We start from the raw sequence: 18,882 nt of genomic DNA on the forward strand, positions 1-18,882 counted from the left end.
TGAAATGCCGTTATTTTGTTTCTGCTTACCTACCACTGAAACTTGAAAGACAGACATTTCATATTATCAAGATATCCTTTCCAGATGGGAGGAAACAATGCAGTATGTAGCTCTACTTCCAGATCAAAGATGGACTCCCAATGAAACTGTATCTTGATAATAGGATGCTGGACTCTTTGCCATTGTCCATGCCCACAATGACTATAGTAGTAATACAGGGAAACTCTGGTCGGGGGGAGAGGGAGCTTGGGAAGGGAGTAAGGGAAATCCCAGGGCCTGTAGAACTATATCATAAAATGATAATAATAATAAAGTTTTAAAAAAAGTAAAGACACAAATGTAAACATAATAATCCAATAAATTCTATAACCAGTTCATCAAACTTTCTTAACACTAGCAAATCTGTTTTGCCCAAAGCTTTTGTTATTGAGACCCCTTTTAAACCACTTTAATTGTATTGACTAAAGAAAAGGATCAAAACAGGAACAGAATTTAGACCCTTGGAAACACATGATCACAGTTCCTTAAAAAACAAACTGAAGGGCAAATGTCTCTGAAGTAGTGATCCATTTTCATGTCTCGGATTTGTTCCTCCTGGATGTTTGCAGGCTTGTTCTTTCAGAATCCAAACATGACGTCGATTATGCCACGGCCCGTGGCTGTGCTTCAGTGTAACAAAGTCATGAAGCAGAGAGGTCTGGGTAATTTGGTGAACGCTGCACAACACACCATGCGAGGTTGCTGAAATCCAAGACAGTCGCCGGCAAGCAGCCAGGGGAGGAACCCAAGGGATAGAGCTCTGCCTCCCGCTGCTCCTCCAGGAGTGAGGCACTCCCCGGCTTTGCTACCGTGTCACCTAAAACAAAGACATAGGTGAGCATTAGACACACCACACTGGGCAAAGCTATGCTGCTTGGACTGTGCTATTTGTGTAGGTTTTATCAGCTTATATCTCTATATGCCCCCCTCTTCCACATGAATTAGATCCAATTTCTTGACATTTTGTGCCTTGAGTACAAAGCCTATTTGCACAAAAGCTACTATAAACAATATTTTGCACCCGACTTTGTATTCTCTAAGGACACAGAAACCCCATCCGGTTAGCTTCACAGCTGCTTACCACACTTTGTTAATGGCCCTAGCCATTTCGAAATGCTGATTAAATATTACCCTTCTTTGTGAATACAGTTACCTCCACTTTTAACAACAGGTTATTTTATGAAACTACTATATTTAATGGAAACATACATCCATTAAGAAGGTAATTATTTCATCTTATATTTTTCAATCTTAAGACTCATTACTTAAGACCAGAAACAATAGGATAGCCATTTCTGTAACTCCATTTTGTCATGTGAAAAGTTTTTCAGGTTTTCCAAGTCCATAAAGCAGCTTGGGAAAAAAAAATACTTCAGTAGTTCCATACTATAAAAAAATTTTTTTCAAAGTAAATTATATTTGATAGCACTGTTATCCTGACTAGCCTTTAAACCCAACTGGGTATTTATTCAAATGTCACCTTCACTGTGAACTGACATGAACTGAACTTACACAATATAATTGCTCTCTGATTTATGCTGGGAATGCCACAGCAAACACAAACAAATTCTGTCCTCACATTCTAGCGCAAAGCCTATAAACCTTTGCATGAAAGACTAAATATAGTAGGAATCTGCTGCTTGGCAGCCCTTACAGTGACAGCAGCAGCAAGAATTCTGCTCATCACTCACAAGAGCAGAAGCCACAGAGACACAAATGGGTGTTGCTTTGTTCCAATAATGTTTGAGAGATACACGCACTATGAGCTATTCTCCTTTGGATTTCTTCCAATCATTAAAATATGTAAAAATCCATGCTAAGCTCACGGTGGAAGAATGGAGAAAAAGCAATACTGAGGCAGGGAAGGAGGAGGGCTCCTCTCCTCCACAGGACTATAGGGAAGGTAACATTCGAGGCAGTGGTTGGAGGAAGAAGGAGAGGCCTGAGTGAGTGGGGGTAGGACTTTGTAAGGGGAGGGAGGTGCAACAGAGCCTAAAGCCAACACACTGACCATGGCCTTTGATGTCCCTTGCACCATCAACTTAAAAGATCACATTGGGACAAAATGGTGAAACCGTCATGTTGGGACAAATGTGAATGAAGGTGTGAGGAAAAAGAGGAATCGAGAAATGCCCTGGGTCTTTGCTTTGGGCAGCTGGACAATGGAGTCAGCCGGGTATATTGTCTCAGTTTGCCTCAGTTTCTTCACCTGTGAAATGGAGGTAGAAGTCCTTTGCAGGCTGAGTGATAGTGAAGAGTGAAAGAAATTGTCAAAGAGAACTGAACTGCCAGGTCCAGGGCCCATCACACAGTGAGCACTCAGAAATGGTGGGCTGTCATCATATTAGCTCTTTCTGAATCTATCCTGTATCTGTAGATAACCTAAAAGTAATCAAACCAAGTACCAATCTATATCTAGGATATGATTTTCAAAAGCTTTTTACTTGAGGTAGCTCATTCCCATGCCTTGCTCCCTTTAGAAAAATAACACAGGTTCAGAATTACTTTTCTTTATAATTATGCTGTGCTGATTGTCTATGGAAGAATCATTGCTATTGTTTTGATGGGTAAAAGGGTTACTAGTGTGTCAGTGTTCACTCCCAGGCATCAGAAAACCCCAAACTCTAGGCATCAGAGAAGACTGGACTCTAAAAGGTGGTGTTTTGAGTGAAGTAAAGGAACAAGAAAGCAGTGTCCTAAAGACACACATGGTTAAGATAATAGCTATCAGTGAAGGTCAATTTGTGATGACATACTCTACGTATCTATGTCTATACTGTATGTATGAAGGTCTCCCAGCAAGGACTTCGAGCAGGGGACTTTTTCCAACTGGCGGAGAAGGTAGAATTTAAGCCAAAAAAAAAAAAGAAAAACAGTGGGGAGCTCAGTTAGATAAGCAATTCCTTCATCTTGCCCACTAATTATAATCACCCCAGACCTACCCATATTATACCAGAATATCCTAAACATAGGGTTCAACACTGTTTGACAAGCTCCCAATGTGACTGTTCTGTAGCTGTATATTAAATGAAGACACTGATAATAACCCAGAGTGGTTGCCCAAGAAGCAGAGAGAATCTTATCCATGAGGGAGCAATGTTTGAAACATTTTAAAGTTTATATCTACATGCAAGGAAAACCAAGAAAGAAACCGAGGTTTGTTTTCTTCTGAATCACTTGCTAAATGCCTGAAATACTCAGGGCTGAGCCAGGAAGGTCATAGTCAGGAGCCTGGCACTCCAATCAGATCTCCCACATGGATGGCAGGTGCATGGGCACTTAATGCATCCTCAGAGGTAAGGCTGGTTTAACAGAAAGATGGAAGAGGAAAGAGTCAAGACTTGAACCAGTAATCCTGCAGGAGATGCAGATATCCCAAGCAGCCACCTCACCTGCTACACCACAAAGCCAGTCCCAAGAGAGCCATGGCTCTCTTGGACCCGGTCATCTTAGATGTGGACAATAAGGGAGGTGCTGTAGGGAAAACTGTTGCTTCCATTCTTGAGATTTCCTGTCCGATGGAATTTTTAGGCATGTAATGGAAAACTTGGAGATCAAAATGTAGTAAAAGAATCAGGAAGCTTGCAAATAGCTGTTGAGAAAAATGCATACTATCCTACAAAGCAGCCTTTCAATACTGGTGTTTAAAGTCACAGGCCTCTGGATTGTGAGGGAGTAGCCTGCTTTGTAGTACAGGAAGCAACAACTCTGGGCTCTACCCATCAGACACCAGTAGCAGCACTGCCTAGCACATCACAGGCAAAGAGAGCCTCTAGAATTGCCAGAAGCCCATTCAGAGACAGAGCTGTCCTTGGTTGAGAACTCGTGTCCTGAGGACATAGTTCTTTGGCCTTTGTAGACGCTTTGAAAATAAGAGCAGTAAGAAGTCTAAAATATTTCATCTGAAATTCAATGTGCTTTTCTGCTGGCTAATGTTAGGCTTTTGTGCTAAAACACTGTGTACCTGATTGAAGATTTAACTGGCATCTTGAAATAGGGAGGGACTGTTCAACATGGAGAATGCAGCAAGTCTCAGCAATAAATTAAGGAAAGAAAGATTGAGGCAGGATGACAGAATTACATTTTTTCTACAAGAAGTCATAGCCAAAGCCTCTCTGGAGACAATGGAAACTATATAGGCAGAATAAACTTGATGCCAATCTTTTACACCCGACAAAGATGACTCGTTTGGGAATTGTCCCTTCTCATATTTTCATCTATTCATCTGAGACCACTGATGTCTCAATTTGACTGCCTCATATTTGCATTTAAATGCAGAGGGAAAAAATTAACCTAGGTGATTTTCTGCAGGAAACCTGACTTTTTATCCTTGCTGTGTGTTGGCATCACTGAGCATGAACTGTTTAAGGAAAAATGGAAACTATTTTGTTATTCAGTAACCATCTCCCCTAGGGAACCAACTTCTCTGCCTTTATAGGATCCTTGTTCCAGTGGTGGTATAAGGTCAGTAGTATCTGGAGAAAAGACATAGCTTCTGGGAGCACAAGGCCCACAGGGAAGCTGGTCTCAGGCCCAAATATAAATGTACTCCATGTACATAAGATCCATAAAAGACATAAAATGTTTTATGCAGTTCAAGTCACACTGGCTTGAATTAATAAAAGAAACAAAGTTTTATGACTTGGAGATTATTCTCAGATGGTGTATCGCTTTAAAAAAAAAAAGGCAACCCAAGTATGATGATAGCTTGGGGAACTGTATTATATGTCTACAACTTTTGAAAGTGCTAAATGAAATGTCACTTCCATTGAGGATTTAGCTAGAGCAAACTTCTATTCCCAGCCCATGGAGCCAAAATGCCCCTGAAGGTTTTCTTCCCGTAAATGCCCTAACTGCACATCGAGAGAGAAGGATGGAGAGTAGTTTTATGAGGATAGTGGCATAGGAACGGTCTTCCTGAACACAGCTGGCTACTGCTTGTGGTCTTGTTTTATATGTGAAACAACAAAAATATTAATCTTCTAAAATGCCATTCCAGAGACTACCAGAAATGCTATTTTCATCCCTGACCCTAACACATTACCAGCAACTGCAAGATTTTTAGTTATAAATTACTGCAGGGAAAATGGCTAAAGCAAGTTTAGGGAAGAACTGTAGAATTCTCTTACTGGCGGGTTTGCTGTGAATTTATAAAGCTTGGGAGTTTCGTAGGAATGACTTGAAGGAGAATTGTCTCCCCCTTGTTCATGCAACCGAGGACTCCATGGGTATAAAACCATGCAGTCATCTCTTGCCATCTCAGGGCATTCCTACTGCCACCCAAATCTCTGGGTGTTCAAGCTTCTCAAGTAAAATGGAAACTCCACGCATCCTTCTCGTAACTTTTAAAACATAATGCAATATAAATACTTTGTAAATACTCAAATGTTTTGCCTAGAGAATAATGATCCCAAAAAGTATGTGCATGCTCAACAGTGATTAAACCCACAGCTACAATTATGTAGACTGAATGTAAGTCATGTCTGGGGTCCACTCTCTTCAATCTCACTAATAAAGACAAGTCAGTTGATAATCCCACGTAGTTTTTTAAAACAGCCTTGATTTTGCAAGTACAATTTTAAGTAAATGATAAAGAACTAATCAAATAACTTGCTGTTTTGTTGGAATTCTGGATACAAGCTCAAGTTCTCATCTAATCTGACATTTATTAAATCTTGATTTACATTTTAAATGTAATTTTTTAACTATCAGTACAATTCTATTGTTTTTATAGCTTAAGTACATGTTTAGCAAAAGTAACCTGCATTTGACCTCAGTGATTAAAGGCAGATGAGAAGTGTGTTTAGTAACTTAATGCAAAGCATCCTTAAGATGGAAAATGCAGAAGTAAGAAGCCAGTCACTCTGTATTATATTCCATAAGGAGCCAAGGCTCAGACATCAACCAGTTGCAGTCATTCCGCCATAAGTGACTTACAATAGCAGAATGGCCTTTGTTGTATGAATTTTCTTCAAAGAAACATTTGTTAGAGCATCCAGCTGGTTATGACTACCAAGGTAAGCAAGAGTAAACAGGGGACCCAACTTCACAGCTTTCGTTAGGAAGTTCAGAGTATTCAGTACAGCCATCCATGCAATGATAGAAATCCAATGCAATGATAGAAATCCAACCAGGATAACAGTCCCTAAAGAAACAAGGATTGATGTGGGAAGAAGGGAGAGAAACATATTCCCTGAGGAGGGAACAACCACTACACAGCACATAGGAAACAGGTACTAACAGAAGGCCCCACTGTCCGGAGCAGAAATGATGGAAGCTTGGCTGGCCAGAGTGGTTGCTAAGAGTCAAACAGGCCAAGGATGGACCTAGGTTAGAAAATGTCATTTCACAATTACTATTAGATGGGCTGTATGGAATCTAGGCCAGAAGAGACAACATTAGGAATCCAGATAGTGGATTGGACAGGGGCTGTAAGGATGGAGATCTTCCATAACAGCCAAGCATCCTGCTTTGGGAACTGTTCCACAAGAAGTGAAATCAGCATATGAAACAGTGGTATATACCCCAGATTTATAGTAGCACAATTCACAATAGCTAAGGCACAGAATTGACTCAGATGCTCTTCCACTAAACTGGATGCATCACTAGATTAAAAAAAAAAAAAAACTGCTATGTACATGAGGGAATACTTCTTAGCCATAAAAAAAAGAAATCCTATTTTTGAAACAAAAATTCATAAACAGGAGACCATTATGATAAAAGAAAAATCCCAACAGCAAATGTTTCCTGATTTGTGTTAGCAAATAAAAGAACCCAAAAAATGCAATGCAAATGAGTAAAACTGAATTGGGCTATTGTTTCTAGCCTTATACATACGAAGATGAAGTAAACTGAAAGTATGATATCCAAAAAATTGAAAGAAAAAGCAAAGGAAGGAAGGTCAGAAGTATTATGTGCTTGAAATTGAATATATGAAGTACACTAAATTGGTTCTATTTAGCTAAATTAAAGAAAAATCTACCCCAAAGACAAAGGACTCAAGAAAGCAATGAGGAGATCCGACGTGAGGTTTCTTGTGGAGAATCTCACTGGCAGTGAGTACAGAGCAGTCCTCTGCAGAACAGGGGTAACTGGAGGGAGGACCTTGGGAGGAAGGAATGGTGAACCTTTTTGCACTTGATGCAGAGTCACCAATGATGACCTCTTCCTTAAGGCAGCACATACTTCCACTGTACTAAACCGTGCGTTTGTGGGTTCTATCATGGTATTTTGAAACACCAGCTCATCAACTCTGAAACCTTTCCTGCGAAAGAGATTTGAAGAAGCTCTACCAAAAAGGAGTGCTCTGCCCCTCCCACCTGATGCCAAGGGTGATGCTGGTGAGTGGGCTTTTTCTAAAAGGCCAAAGGCATCAGGTGGCACTGGCTATGCTGGTTTAGCAGTATCAAATAATAATGGTCACAGAGGGCAGAGAAGACCATGGCATACACCCTCAATTTCACAGCGTGCTGGAGTCAGAGAGTAGAGTTGCACTTTGTCTATACTTGCCTTGGTAGTTTTGACTTTATTGCCACTGCTACAGGACCAACCTGAGTAATCTGGCAACACTTTACAGTCCTCTCCTTCCAAACAAGGATTCATGTGACACCACCATTTCTGAACCACGATGGAAGCTGCAAAACAAAGGTCAAGACACATTTGTGATAGTGTTTGTTCCTTTACATGTGGACAAAGTGAAGGTCAAAAGAGATTAATTACTGCAATGCCTTCAGAGGCTGCTGACAGGACTTATTTCAGTGTAAGTAAATTTAAAGAATCCATTCACTACTTAACAAGATGAAATATTTCTCTTTGGAAGTTGATTTACCCAGCTATAATATAGCCAGGGAGAGTTCGGTCCAGCCTACCTATTTAGTCTGCCCATGTTAATTTCTGAATGTTTAAATGATTTTAGGCTAGTTAAATAACTTAATTAGGTTCTATTTCTTCATTTAAAAAGTTGATCCTGAGGCCTGGTTGTTTCCAGCTTTTGGCTGGTTTGAATCCCTGCTGCTCCACTTCCTTGCCAGCTTCCTGTTACTGCTCTGGGAGAGGCAGCAAATTATAGTCCAAGCTCTTGAAACCTATCACTCTTAGAGAAGACCCAGTTTGATTGTGTGGCTCTTTGCTTCAGCCTGACACAGCCTGGGCTGTAGCCAAGTGCAAAGTGAACCTCTCTGCCACTGCATCTCTCATCCTTTCCCTCTTCAATGTGTATTTGCTATTTATTTTAAAGGAAAAAATATTTATTTAATGGCCCTTCATCTCAAGATGTAAAGAAGAAAAAGAATGATCCATATGGAAGGCTTTGCTAACTTTGAGCCAGTCGAGATACTCTCAGAAAGTGTAAGTTACTGCTAATGTCGTCATCTTTGCTTGGACGTTACAGTAGTAGATGTTGGCATTGCAGAATTGCGTGTGATGCTGTATTAACAGCAAACATTAAGGTCAGGAAAGGCTTCCATCACACATGGCATTTGTCCTACCTACCTTTCCGGTGAGTGGAAAACCACTCAAAATTAATCACTTGAGTTAGAAGCACTCACTCCTACATGTGGATATTCTAGACTGAGCTCATCTATGGATCCAGCTGTTCTCCTTACCTCACCATCCTCACCGCAATCAACCAATCAAATGATCTGTATTATAAGCCTAGGAAGCACAGAACAGCACCCCAGTTCTTTAATAGCAAAGGAGATATGAAGAAAGCTATCATCTCAACCCATCTTTCAACTCAGTTTTCTGCTTTCTTCCTCCTCAGTTGACATTATTTATATATTTATAAATATATATAAATACATATATTTCTGAATGTTAACCCTTTGTCAGATGTATGGTTTGAAGTTTTTATTTCCCATGCTGTTGCTGTCCCTTTCTGAGCTGTTTCTTTTGTTATGCAAAGTTTGTTAGTTGGATAAAATTGCCCTTCAGCTTTTGTTGTCTGTGCTTTCAGAGTCTGATCCAAAAACTAATTCCTGAAGCATTTGCCCTGTTTTCTGTCTTGGTTTCAAATTTTCAGGTCTTAAATTTAGATCATCATTCAATTTTTAGTTGATTTTTTTGTGTGTGCGCATAGTAAGCAATAGGCATCTAATTTCATTCTTTCACATGTATTTATGAGAAAAAAAAACTTCCATTTACAACTTAAGTCCATAGCACCTTTGTCACAGATGAGTTCTGTGGTCTCCACTGTGCTCCACTAGTTCACGTCTCTATTTTTCTTCCAATAGTATGCCATTTTAACTACTATAGCTTTGTAATATCTACAAGGCATGCAATATTACAGTTGCTAATTTCACTCAAAATTGCATTGACTGCTTGAAATCTTTTGTGGTACCAAAAAAACTTCAATGGTGTTGTGTTTTTTTTTCCTAGTTCTGTGACAAAATGACAAGCATCTTTTCATTAGAGATTGCATTAGGTCCGTGAATCACGTTGGGTGATACAGACACTGTAACAATACTTATCCTTACAATTTCATTAGCACAGGATGCCTTCCTATTGCCTTGTATCTTCAATTTCTTTTGCCTGTGATTTATGGTTTTATCATAAATATCTTTCCCCTCTAGTTAAATTACTTCAAGGTTGTTGTTTTTCTTTATCTGAATGCTTGCTTGGTTGCTTATTTCAAATGGGACAGCAGGCTTGATTCATTTCTCATGTGATTTGTTATTGCTGTACAATGCCACACATTTTTGCCTGCTAACTTTGTTTCCTGCTTTGTTGAATCTAGTCTCACACATTTTTGGTGGAGTCTTGGCTCTCTGTATACATACAAGAACATGCCATCTGCAAACAGTGATAATTTTCCAATTTTGATGGCCTTAATTTCCTTTTCTGGTCAGGACTTCTAGTACTAGGGTGAATAAAATCCATGACAGAGCCCTCGCTTACTCCAGATCTTAGACACAGTGTCTCGGCTTATCTCCATTTATTATGTTACTGGCTTATTTGTAATATTTAGCATCCATTGTGTTAGGTTCTTTCTATATCTAATTTGTTTAGAGTTTTTAACCACTGGGTTATTGAATTTTATCAAATGCCTGTTCTGCATCTGTCAAGATAGTCGTTTGACTTTTATCCCACTGATGTGATATACCACAGGTAAAAATGTCTTTAAGAAATAACCAGCAAGCTTGGGATGAGTGAGTGGCCTAGCAATATAATGTTTCCATGCCATATCAGAGTACGGTCATGTTTCAGTTCTCACAGTTCTAACTCCTTGCTGGTGCCCATGTACGTGTTTGTTGATTTCAGTAGCTTGAACCATCCTTGCATCCCTGGGAAGAGTCTAACTGCATGACGGTGAGTAACCTTTTACCCTGCTGTTGGATTACATCAACTAGTATTTTACTTTTCTTTACTCTGAGAGGAAGAGAAGGGGATGGCTCCCATCACAGGTCCATTCCAGCAAATGTCTGCAGTGGGACTAGGCTAAACTACCGGCCGGAGCCCGAAATTCAATCAAGGTTACTCATGGGAGGGACAGAAATGTTGCTGTTTCAGATACTTGCCATTGGTGTTTCATCAAGGATATTGGTCTATGATTCCTTTTCTCACCTGTTTTTGGTACCAAGGACATACCAGCCTCATAGAATGAGCCTGAAAAAAATTCCTCCTCCTAATTATTGAAATAATTTGAGAAGGATTGATGTTAATTACAAATTGATGTTAATTTGTTAGAATTCTGTGGTGAAACCATCTGGCCTGAGCTTTCCTCTGGGTGACTGTTTATTACCAATTCATTCTTGCTGGTCATTACTGCTATGCCTAACTGTTTCCGTTCTTCATGATTTAAACTTGATAAGGTTTATGTGAACTGGAATTTATATATTTCATCTACATTATCTACTATCATATAGCTTCACATTAATCCATAAAACCTTTGCATTACTGTGATATCAGCCATAGAATCTCTATCTTGGGCCCAGCATGGTAGCCTAGTGGTTAAATTCCTCACCTTGCACTGTCCATGTCCCAGCAGCCTCGCTTCCCTTCCAGCTCCCCGCTTGTGGCTTGGGAAAACAGTTGAGGAAAGCCCAGGGCCTTGACATCCTATATCCACGTGGGAGACCTGGAAGAAGCTCCTGGCTTCAGATCGGCTCAGCTCTGGCTGTTGCAGCACTTGGGGAATGAGTCAGTGAACGGAAGATCATCTTTCTCTCCTCCTCTTTTATTATTTTTTATTAGAAAGTCATATACAAATATATCTTTTTAAAAATCTGAATCTTGTATGTTTCTTAGTGTAGCTAATGAATTGTCAATTTTCTCCGTTCAAACTACCAGCTGTTTGTTTCATTGCTCTTTTTGTGTCACTTTTTAGTTTCTGTCATTCGTTTTTGTGGTCTGAATTTTATTACTGTATTCCTTCTAGACCTGGATTTAATGTTTTTATTTTTCCAGCACTGCCTTTTGATGCAGTGCTAAAACTGAGACAGATATGCTTTTTTGATGAAACTATTGACTACTATATATTTCCAGTAATACTTTAACTGTTCCCATTCTCAGTTCTCTAATTTCCTCAATTTCTTACACATACGCTTTATGATTTCCTTGAAGCTATGCAATTCCTAATATTTTTGTTAATTTATTATAGTATTTTCGGAAAAGATAGTGTGATGTAGGTTTTTGCTTTACATTTGAGACTTTTTTTAGACCTACCCGATAATCTGGAACATATTCCGTTTGTTTTGAGAAGGGTATGTGTTCTCTAGCTGAAGAAAATTTATAGATATGTTAGGCGCAATGACCTAGGATGTTATTTAGGATACCATAGGATGCTATTAACTCTGCTGCCTTTTTTTAAAAAATTTTTATCTGAATAATCTGTTTCCATCTTTACCTTTAGTTGTATTAATACTTTATGCATTTGAATACTCAGGTATTGGGGCATATTATTTCCTCTTTCTACACTGAATCCCAATTACTATATAATGACCCCTTTTCTTTTTTACTGCATTTGATTTAAAAAATATTTTACCAGATAGAGGTATGGCTACCACTGCTTTCTTAAGATTTACTTATTTTTGTGTGAAAGACAGAATAGTGAGTTTTTATACAAAGGATATAGTTTGCCTTCTCTGTAACACAGTGAGCAAAGTAAACCAAAATAATGGCAATCAATACATGTTAAAGGTAATTATTGGTAGGTAACATCCTACTATTGCCAATTTTAAAGATTTGTTTATTTATTTTTATTGGAAAGGCAGATATACAGATAGGAGGAGAGACAGAGAGGAAGATCTTCCGTCCAGTGACTCATTCCCCAAGTGGCCACAGCAGCCAGAGCTGAGCCGATCTGAAGCCAGGAGCTTCTTCCAGGTCTCCCACATGGATACAGGGTCCCAAGGCTTTGGGCTGTCCTCAACTGTTTTCCCAGACTATAAGCAGGGCGCTGGATGGGAAGCGGGGCCACTGGGATTAGAACCGGCGCCCATATGGGATTTTGGCACATGCAAGGCTAGGACTTTAGCTGCTAGGCCACCGCACTGGGCCCTATTAATTTCATTTTGATCCATGTTTTCCTGTATTTTCCTTCTTATTTTGTCCCTCTTACAATCTTCTTCTCTAGTAGTATGTTCTGATTACTTATGTACTATTTATGGTAAATCTATCATGGTTTTTTGTGAATACCATGAGATTTAAAGTGGGGAAAGAAAAAAAAAAACACAAGAAATGCCAATAGACAATTCTCCATTCCTAAATTTTGAAATTTTTGTTACATTTTAGTATGAGTAAAAACTATTACAATGTTAAACAGGAATATACAAAGAACTAAAGTTACGAGTTGATTTACAGTGTTTATAATATTAGACAAATGTTGGGATTTGTCTTTATAATTGCCACTGACTTTTCTAGCTTCTGGTATATTCTTTCTCCGTGGTATCTTTTTCTTTTAGTTTAACAAACTTCCTTAGCATTTTCTTTAGGACAGGTTTGGTGATGATAAATATATTCCTAGACAAAGCAAAATGTGAAAGATTTTATCTTTCCTTCATATCAGAAAGATGGCTTTTCTGGGTACAGTTCTGTTAGGTTGAATATATTTTTCCTCCAGTGCTGTGGAAGGAAGGCTCTTGCCTGTGGCATTTCTGCTAAGAAGTCAAAAACCAAGTGAACTGTGACTCATTTATATCTGGTTTGCTTCCTGTCTTTTTGCGTTACTAAAATTCTTAAGTATGGAGACTTTCTTCTAATTTGTCTTAGGTGAGACTTGGTTGTACTGAATCTGATGACCTTTGATCTACATCTACATAGGTTTATCTACCTGTAGGTTTGAAAGGGTCTCTTCTCGCCTCTTGGAATATGGATCCTACACCTCTGGGGGATATTCCAGTCCCTCTTACACCCCAGAGTTGCTGTTTTCATGCTATGCCATTGCTTACCTAGGCTTTCTTCATTCCTGCTATTTTCTCCTCCAACCATCCTACGTTCTTTCTTCAGTTTCATCTGCTCTACTCTGGAGACCTGCAGTTGTTTCTAATTTTACTTAATGAAACAAAACCAAGCATGTTCACTGATTAGAATGTACGTTGTTTCCATCTATCATTTTTTCTGGAATAGAACTTTGTGCTCTCTTGAAATTCACTGTGTATCCTTAACAGTCATTTTGAAGTCTTTAGCTGAGCACTTGGGAATCTCAGTTCCTAAATATTTGGTTCCTGAAACCTTAGTCTGCTCTTCTAGATCAGCTCATGGTTCCTTCAAAGGTCTTGTCACTTGTTATGGTACAACATCTGTCCATTAAAGAATTAGTTTTGATAATCCAGTTTCACTTTTGGCTGTCCTTATAGAAATTCTAAGCAGTTTGTTTATTTTCTGGGAGCCTATAGAAACATCTGCTATTGCAGCACAAGGGAAAGCAAGTCACGATTCACCCCTACTCCACTTGACCTTAGCACTGATACACTTCCCAAATCTGCAGTTGTTGTTACTCTGAATGAGCTGGGGAAATGCTTTATCCCTGACATCCCCTTCTCAGGCTCAGAGTCTATTAACACAACACGGTAGATCAGAATGAGAGCTGTGCAGCCTTAGCGAAGAACCAAAGCCCACCATGGAAGGATTGGTATGTCTGTTGCTGAAATTATTGAACCCCAGCTGGCACTGAAGCAGGTCTAGAAGTTGTACCTGCAGGTACCAGCCGGTACTGAGCCTCAAAACCCCATGGCGCCTTGCTATCTTCCCAGGATTGTAAGAGAGGTAATGTGGGAGCCCCTCCATTGCCCAGAATGAGACTAGATAGTCACATCTCGGCATCGGTGTTAATCCTTGAGGGTCCACACCAGGCCCATGCGATGCTGGTGGTGATCTGTCAAAAGCAACCGATTTCCACAGGGCACACACCTCTGCCTGATATTGGGGGGAGTCCAGACTATGCATAGGCATTTGTCCAAGGATTGAGATCATCAAGAGCTGCCCAGAGATGATGGACTTTGGCAGCGCAGCACTGAGTCCAAAGAACACTACTTCCTCATCTGTGGCTGCTTAGATTCATCCCAGACTACAACATTCCTGGGTCCCCAAATCACCAAGCTCTGCTGAGTCCCCTGGGAGTGTGTATTACGTCAGGCCCATCTAAAGTCAGTGACACTCAAGAGCAAGAGTGCAGGCCTCTGCAAATAACCAGAATGTCCAGTGGATGAGTCCACAAACACTGGCTTGAGGGGAGAGCCCTGTGGGTGCTAGGTTTCAGGCTGTTGGACTCAGATCTGAGCTTTAAGGCTGGTCCTATAGCCTTGCTCTCCAGCCCTGTCCAAGGAAACAGAACTCTATCCTATCTGCCTGTGTTTGGGGGAGGGATAATGGAGGCTCCAGATACTCCATCTGCAGGTACAGGCCTAGAGGAAGGGTCCCTGGTGGCCTAATGCTTCTAGTTGCTCTTGGTGTCTTTAAAACAATTACTGCCAAAGACTGGTGTCCAGGAGCCTTCTTCCTACAGTTTCCAGGCAGAGTTCTGCAATTTAAAGCCTATTTGTAAGTCTTTAATGAATTTTCAGCTAATTTTTGAATATGGTATAAGATAAAACTTCTATTATTTCCCCACTGCTTCGTCTCTTCCTGTCAGAGCCATGCTGTTAGAATTACTGGAAAATTTCTAGCAGTTAGCTGAGACACTGTACTTCCTGATTGAAACCTTTCATTCTTGCTCAAGCTATTTGGGTCTTTTATTGATTCATATATTTTTAGGGAAAAAAGTCATATTACTGAAAAACATGTCACCATAGTCTGAATCTAGAGGTCACTCTGATAAGAACATTTTGACAATATATCTTTCCATTTATTTGTACTTTCAATACCACCTTTCAACACATTATAAACATTCACTTCCTTATTAAACTTATTGCTGAATAATTTATTACTATCATAAATGTGATTTTTACCTCTGATAATTCTTCAACATTATAGAAATGTAATTTATTTTTGGCCACAACTTATTTTTATGTTTGTTTTTGTATTCTGCTAATTTACTGAATTTATTGTCAGTTCTCAAGCTATTAGGAAATACTGAAGGGAAAAATGTTTCTACAGCATGAGACCAACATTAGGCAAAGACCAATGCCAAAACGCTAGAAATGGACAGTTATTAGTCAGTGTCCCTGATAAAGATAAATGGAAAAAAAATATTCTTTAAAAGGTATTAGCAAATCAAGGCATATTACATGGCCCATTGTATACCAGGAATGGAGGGAGTTTAGCCCTTCCACTTTGGGGATAGTTAGAGACTCTCCCACCAGGGACTCCTCAATACTGCATTTCAAAAGACCAGTCTAACCTGTTCCAACCACAGTCTCTATTTCCTCGCCTACCAAGGTTGAAGTGGTTGAGGAAAGCTGGTCTGTCCCCACCGCCCCAAGAGCCCAAACTATAAAAAGCCCAGCTGTGCCATGGCGATTCTACCTACCCAGGCCGTTACCCTTGGTGGATTTATTTTTCTCTTGCAATAATAAATCCTTTTGGCTGTGAATTCCTACCCTGTCTCTCTGTCTCTGTTCTGTAACACTTTCTAACATAATGGTGTCCAAAGCCAGGAGGAGTGTCAGGAATCACTCTTTGCCAAGCCAGCCACCTCTAACTCTGAACTCCTTTCTGCAGTGAACAGCGGATGAGGGCCACCTCTCAAACTCCCCAGAGAAGCTGAGAACTGCCTTGGTCTCTTTACCTTCTCATTCTCCTCCCTCTGAAAATTCAGAGCCAGAACCCCTTGCCAGGTCTCACCAAAGCATGCAACACAGGACCTAATCTTTCAGCTTGTTGGACTGGTATGAGTTCTCTTCCCATGCGCCCTGGGGTACCTCCGTCCCCTACCTCCAGGAGGTCCAATGAGGACCAGTTCCCCCTTCACCCTTCCATTCTGGAAACAGGAGGAGACCCCAGGAGACCTATAGAGCATGTGGGGGGTTTGTCCTACTTTGGGGACACTGGTTTTCTGGTTACATTAAGCTTCTTGGCGCTAAGGAATGACTCTCCTACCTCCAACCCTGCTCTGCCAAGCAAATCCCCTCTGGCCTATCTCTAAGGTGATAAAGCCAAAGCAATTAATTGTAATCTGTACTACTATTGACCTCAATATGAATTAGATAATGATAATTATCTAATTAAAATATTAGAATAAAATATAATTAGATAATAAATTAGATAATTCTGCATCCTTCTTATCTCAATTCGCTATGATTTTAGTAACTTCACCTAGAGAAACGGCAAATGGTCAGAGGTTTCCTGGCATGTAAGTCTTACTTAGCTCCAAGTCCGCAGGCAAGAGAAAGGTGTGAAACTTAAACTCTGGACTTGACTTTTCCTGTCTGCTGCCTCCCTTTTCTGGCTCTTTCCCCTCCTCCTCTCAGCAGTAGCCACAAATGCTCTGTTTTTCATTACTCCTCCTGTAAACAGCTAGTTAAGCCAGACGACAAGTGCCGTCTCAGTAAGGGCCAAGACATGCCAGGGACACAGACTGTCCCTTCAATGACTCGACACCTGAAGGGTTAAACACCTCCCCTCATCCCCACCGCCAAAGGCTGCAATTTTCCAAACACGCAGTTTATGTGTTTTTTCTCTCTGGATTATAGTATGTGGACTCAACTCTTTAGCCAGGTAGGGTCTAGGTCTCTATCAAAAAACCATCCAAACAAAAAAACTTTAACTTGCCAAACTTATTTTGTAGCTAGGTTTAACAAAGCCCACCAAAAAGCAATGAGTATTCAATCCTTGTTAGAGGCTCCCTAAACTGATTTTTTTGCAAAGTTAGAAAAGATTTAAGTCGTTTAAACCAAGATTTTTAAGTGTAAACTTAAGCTGCTTATATTTGAGTTATATTCTATGAAAAATATTTAAAGTGTTATCTACAGCATTCACTAAAAGTTTAGCATAATATCAAAAGTTACACTGACATAGAACTAGAATCTAATCTTCTGTTAACTTGAACCTCTGTTAAAGCAACAAAGACGGTAAACAAAAACATTTCATTTGGGACATTTGGAAATAGATTTGACCTCTAATTTTGAAACCTGTTTTACAAAACCATAGCATCTCCTTTTAAATCAGTAAACTCTACTTGGAACAATTTAGCAAAGTTAGGAGATAAATCCATGTGCTCTTATTTACAAGGTGGTTATTCTACCGAGGTAATTTTTGTTTTCTAAGTTCTCATGGTTAAATAAGAAAGGTGAGTTTTAAGAGCTATAGTATATTTAAACACGTATCTTTCTTAGACGTATTTGAATCATTGGCATAAAGCAATCAATCTGATCTACATATTTTGTCATGTAAAGGGATTCTTTTTTCTATCAGACATTTCAAGCCTTCTTGGCATCCTTGATAGCATTCAAAAAGCAAAAGTTTCAAATTTGGAAACCATGGTATTTGCAGAGAAGCCTCCTCACTCTGGAGAGGTAACAACTGATGAGGCTGCTTGGATCATATCAAAAATGCTGTCAAGTTGCAAAGTGGTGCTAAGTTTTGTTACAAAAACAAAATGATGGCACAAATTTGCCAAAAAGTTACAGAACTCTTTTCCATTTTGTATTAAAAGTCATAACTTCATGCAGAAAGGCCCAGAGGTCTAAAAACTGCAAGCATTTATAAAATCTTACATGTGCTTCTTAAACTACTGTGTGGAGCAGACAGGTGCCTCTCTGTGGGTTAATGAGTTTTACGATTCCAGTCCTGATAGTTTGGAATCTTTCTCATTATCCAGTTTTGTTCTCTCCTCTGCAAACACTCATCCTCTTAGTTATAAGCCATCTCTGAGAAAAATACAGTAAATTTGGGTTAATAAATGCAGGAGGTAATTCTAATCAATGAGTTAGAATTTTAAAAGCATCTAAACAAACTGTTGTTTAAGCTGGTTTATTGTTCTGTCCTGTATTGTATATTATGTGTTTATGCTGTATGTCTAAGTGCAAATTTGCTAAGAGTTCTGTTTCAGTTGGCTAATAGATAAAAGCACTCAAATTAAGATTGCTAAATTAACACAAGTCTTTGGTTCACGTGACTTACCTCTGATATGTTGATATAAAGAAACATTTGTGCTCAAGTTGTCTGGTCAAGCAAGTTACTCATTCTTTTTCTTGCTACTCTACAATGTAGGGTTTACCTTCTACAGTTGTTGTTTGGTACACGACTTAAGAAATCAAAATATTAGATAAATCGTTTAAAACAATGGCCATGTTTAAGTTGGCATTTGTGAAAGATGAGTGTTTCCCATACATGTGCTCCTGTTCAAATCTGTAGCAAGTGGAAACTGTCAATCTTGGGTTTCTGATTTGTTTCTCCTTTTTTCTCTACTCTGCCCACGATGATCAACTAATCCTCCTGTCATCTCCAGACCTTGAAAGGAAGGATGGC

The 18,882-nt window shown here is 39.5% G+C and overlaps 1 protein-coding gene across 1 annotated transcript in view; it reads right to left on the reverse strand.

Annotated features, from left to right (window-relative positions):
* Nucleotides 1–680: 680 nt before the first annotated feature.
* TAFA4 (TAFA chemokine like family member 4) overlaps nucleotides 681–18,882 on the reverse strand; it is a 122,173-nt gene continuing 103,971 nt past the window's right edge. Inside the window, exons 3-4 of the mRNA XM_040995038.1 lie at nucleotides 7,545–7,673; nucleotides 681–856 (exon numbers count right to left, since the gene is read on the reverse strand). Of these exons, the coding sequence (XP_040850972.1) occupies nucleotides 681–856; nucleotides 7,545–7,673 (305 nt within the window). The remainder of the gene's footprint in view (nucleotides 857–7,544; nucleotides 7,674–18,882) is intronic.

Source organism: Ochotona curzoniae, unplaced genomic scaffold (assembly GCF_017591425.1).
Source record: "Ochotona curzoniae isolate NIBS_2020 unplaced genomic scaffold, NIBS_Ocur_1.0 contig_908, whole genome shotgun sequence".
NCBI lineage: Eukaryota > Metazoa > Chordata > Mammalia > Lagomorpha > Ochotonidae > Ochotona > Ochotona curzoniae.